The sequence below is a fragment of the Ipomoea nil genome, unplaced genomic scaffold, assembly GCF_001879475.1.
Source record: "Ipomoea nil cultivar Tokyo-kokei standard unplaced genomic scaffold, Asagao_1.1 scaffold0848, whole genome shotgun sequence".
NCBI classification, from domain to species: domain Eukaryota; kingdom Viridiplantae; phylum Streptophyta; class Magnoliopsida; order Solanales; family Convolvulaceae; genus Ipomoea; species Ipomoea nil.
This window is the reverse complement of record NW_017617276.1, coordinates 1061212-1065792: the sequence shown is the minus strand read 5'-3', so window position 1 is coordinate 1065792 and position 4581 is coordinate 1061212. Positions and strand designations below refer to the sequence as shown.

The window sequence follows — 4581 nt, the reverse complement described above, 5'->3', positions numbered from 1 at the left end:
AGAGCCCTAGGGGTAAAATGTGGATTTCATATTGTGATATTCTTGGTATATGAATATATAAAGGGCTGCGGTCCATAATCTGGTTGCGATCAAATATACATACTATTCGGGCTGCGGTCCACCGTTTGGTTGCGATCAAACGTTATAAATGAGCTGCGGTTCATTGATTGGTTGCAATCAATCCCCTTGTGCTGTGGTACAAGGCAGGGTGCTTCGGGGCCGTGTTAGACCTATATGCGCCGACCCTCATGTATGGGCATGCGGTTGGTCCTGCGGCACCACCAAATGTGTTTACGTGTTGAGATAATGATTATATAATGATATGAATGATGTGAAATAGTCTTGTGACCTTAGGATGTATGATAATATCTTTATATGCGTGATTATATCTGACGAATGTGCCTACCCTTACCTGTTGAGTCTATTCTCGATTTCAAATTAGAGTTTCATAAGTATATATGTATTCCGGCTTCGAAATGGTTTTCCTTATAATATATATATATATATATATATATATATATATATATATATATATATATATATATATATATATATATATATACCTATATTGTATTTTAACGCGTTAGATTGGGTTACTAGCATTATTCGCTGAACAGATATATTTGGCTTTCAGACACAGATGAGTAGCTCCGGAGCGCGCTAGAGGACCTGAGGCTTAGCTAGTTAGTTCCTTATCGGCTTGCGTGCCATGATGATGTACTTAACATTGATTTGAGGAATTATGATGTTTAGATAGATTAGCCTGTGCGTCTGAGTTCTCCAGCTCAGACGTGGCATAGCACCCCAACAATTATGTTTAGTTATGCTCTGTTTTGGGATTTAGTGATAGTATTACCTTTATTTCATAAGCATTCAAAGTTTTAAATTTTAGGGGTGTTACAATAAATCCTCTAGCTTGTATTTAAAGGGTGGAGTGTTCCCTCTAAGAGGTGTGAGACAGAGAGCTACCAGACACCAGAGGTAGTTTTCTAAACTTTTGAACATGACATATGAGCCTTTACGATAAAGGATTTTTTTCGCTTTTGCTGTCGTCACTGTCGACCTAGGAAGAAGTGCCGCCGTCTGGAGACCGCGTCGGTAGGTTTTGAGCCCATTCTAACGAGCGTGTGAGGAGCACGCATCGCCGCCGTCCGCTGCCCTTCTCTCACGCGTCGGCGTGTGCTGTCTTATTGGCCATTAGAAAATTATTTGGGTTGTCTGAGTCCCTTCTCCTCAGTTTTGGACTTAGTTTGGACAATTTCCTTATGCTCTATGGTAAGTTTGTCTCGTACACATTCAGACTCCATTTTTTGTGTACTTTGTGATCTGTGTAATCAGTTTTTGGTGGGTATGGCTGAGAATAAATCTTGTTGTAACTGATATCGTTCCCATGACTTCCAAAATAACAGACTGTAAGCTTAATGATTCTAATTACTTGGAGTGGACCCAGGTCATTAAGCGTTATCTCACTAGTTTGGGTAAAGAAGAACACCTGACTAAAACTTTGTCTGAACAAGATAATTCTTGGGTGCGGGAGGATGCACGTCTGTTTCTGCGAATCCAGAATTCTATTAGTAATAGTATTGTTGGGTTGATTAGTCATTGTGCCTCCGTTAAGGATTTGATGGATTATTTGGAGTACTTGTACTATGGGAAAGGGAATATCACTTGTATTTATGATGTTTACAAGTCTTTTTACTGTGCAGAGAAATTTTTTTTGTTTCTCGCTGCCTATTTTATAGAATTTAAGAAAACATATGAGACACTTAATAATCTTATGCCATTCATTGCGGACATTAAGGAGCAACAAAAGCAATGTGAACAATTCGCTGTTATGAGTTTTTTGGCAGGTCTCCCTTCTAAGTTTGACATAGCTAGGTTAACTATTCTTAGTAACTCTGAAATTCCTACTTTGGCTGATGTCCTCCCACAACTGATTTGATCGGAGCAATCGCAACCAAGTATGCATGAAGTAACCATCTCATCAAGTAGTGCTCTCGTTGGTTGTCATCCACACAATGGGAATGCTAGAAACTCTCAGGGGCACACTTCTAGCAGTATTGTGTGTCATTATTGCCATAAGCCTGGGTACATGAAGATGGAATATAGGAAGTGGTTGAGGAATCGAGGAAATTCATCTGCCAATGTTGCATCTACACTTGAGGCATTTTCCAAGTCGATCATGGTCTCTACTGATGAGTTTGCCAAGTTCTCCCAGTACCAAGAATCTCTAAAACATTCATCCTCTTCGGTCACTTCTATTGTTGACTCAGGTAACACAACCACATATCTTCTTTCATCCTCATCCAAATGGGTCATAGACTCGGGTGCCACACATCATATGATTGGTAATTCTAGTCTATTTTCCACGCTTTCTTCCCATCCACATAGTTCCACCGTCACCTTAGCGGATGGATCCACCTCTCATGTACTTGGGTCTGGTATCATTACGCCAATCTCCACGCCCTCATTGACATATGTATTGCACTTGCCTAGTTTCTCGTTCAATTTGATTTCGGTCAGCCAACTTAACCGAGCTTTAAGCTGTTCTATTACGTTTTTCCCTGATCATTGTCTGTTTCAAGATCTGAAAGTTGGTTTTAGTGGTGATGCTTAATGAGTATCGTCCTCAAGGAATGACTTTAAGGGAATTTAATTAATGAGGGGTTAAACACGGTTCATACAATGTTTGAAAGCTAACAAATAGATATTTGAATATTGCATGTTCAAACAACCTATAATGAAAACAAGTGAATTAAAAGATAATAGATGAAAGAATGATTTGAATCAAACAACCTTTCATAGAATACCTTGTGTGGTCTAAAGTTTAAGTTATGCAATTCCAAATTTCAACCTTGGGAAAATGGTGTAAGTGCCAACGTCACTATCATGATCAATTGGACTATCAACTAATCCTAAGTCCCAATCTCATGGCAACTTGGCTAGATGAGGCAATTCAACAAATACTTTGTGTGCTCATTTCCTTCAAACTCTCTTTTCTCAAAGTAAAGTAAACAATATGAAAGATATAGCTATGATGTAACCCTATTCTCATAGGTGAATCACCAATTCAAAATATCTCTCGCATAATTTGGCCATAACTATGAAATAGTCAATTCAATTTCATCCAATTCATAACCATGTTCAGCATGAAGGCAATTCAAAACCTAATTTATGCAATTCAATTCACATTGGCATCCATACAATGAAGTTCAATTCAAATCTCTAGATATGTTTAACTACTCATAATTGAAATGTAAAACTAGAAGCAATTGAAGTAATAAACATAGAATTCAAAACTTCAAGAAATATAAATGCAAAAATATGAAATAGAGAACCTAACTTGATGATTTAATTGAAAGAAATAATCTGGAAATTGATGTGGAATGTGCAATTACAATGGATAATCTTCCTCTAAATCTTCTAGTAGATGATGGATTACAATGTAGAAGGGTTCTAAGATGGGTTTATGGAGAGAAATCTAGAGGAAGAATTCAGAAATTGAAAAGATAAATACAAAATAACCACTCCAAGGTATTTATAGTCTAAAGTTCGCGCCAAACCGTAGCCCACTACACGAGGAGTCACGATGTGAGTCCCACCGTGAGTTTGGCACTCACACCGTGAGTCCCAGCGTGAGGCTCAAGGATTAGTTTCTGATCAACACACTCACACTGGGACTCACACCGTGAGTCACCTGATCAAAAACCTGGTCTTTGACTCACGCTGACACTCATGGTGTGAGTGCTAGCGTGAGTTCTTCCAGCTAGCCTTCGCGCTACCATTTTACTCCTTCGTTTCCCAGTATGCCCTCAGGTTTTTTCCTTGCGCTATAGTGCCTTGTTTTCTTCCAAGATTAACACCTTTTTATGCTTGCTTGCACCATTACTTGATCTTTTCTTCCTTCAATAAAAAATACACCAAATTAAGCAATGTTCCACCTTCCTTTACTTAACATTTGAGCAAAAAACAAGCATAAATGAGCACAATTATAAGCTATTTCATGGCATATTAGGATCTTATGACGAAGAGGGTTATTGGTATGAGGCATAGGTCTAGGGGCCCCTACATTCTTGACACCATGGGGCTGGAGTCCGTTGCTTATGCCGGTGCTGTGACACCCCGTAAATCCAAATTCTATTTATGGATTAATTAGATAATTAATCCTAGCTTAATTGATAATTTATTCCTAAAATCCTGAAAATTCAATAGTCGGGGACTAGAAATTGACTAATCAATCCAAGTCAAGGAATTGTACTCTAGGCTTAAAGAATTGTTCCCTTGTATCCTTACACTTCTCATTTTAGTAATGGTAAAGAAGACTTTTCACCTTATGTTTGTGTCACAAGCTGACCTAGAGTCGTTCTTCATTTCATTTCCTTTACACCCTAAACACAAAACTCCACCTTTTCTCTAGAAAAATTGTTAGCTTCTTCTTCAAGCCAAGTTTGGGCAATCCTAGATTCTTCAAGTTGGTCTCCAAGATTCAAACTTTCTTGACCTTGAGCATAGGGGACGGTAAGATCTTTGGTTCCTTAGTGTTTTTAATACCTTTTTAGGTGTATTTTCTAAAAGATAGAA

At 38.3% G+C, this 4581-nt stretch overlaps 1 protein-coding gene across 1 annotated transcript; it reads left to right on the top strand.

Annotated features, from left to right (window-relative positions):
* The first annotated feature begins 1490 nt into the window (after positions 1-1490).
* On the top strand, positions 1491-4062 carry LOC109178490. Its single transcript, XM_019328118.1, has 2 exons — positions 1491-2348; positions 4016-4062. Exons 1-2 carry the CDS (start codon positions 1964-1966, stop codon positions 4051-4053), a joined length of 423 nt encoding a protein of 140 aa, XP_019183663.1. The 5' UTR covers positions 1491-1963; the 3' UTR covers positions 4054-4062.
* Positions 4063-4581: the final 519 nt, after the last annotated feature.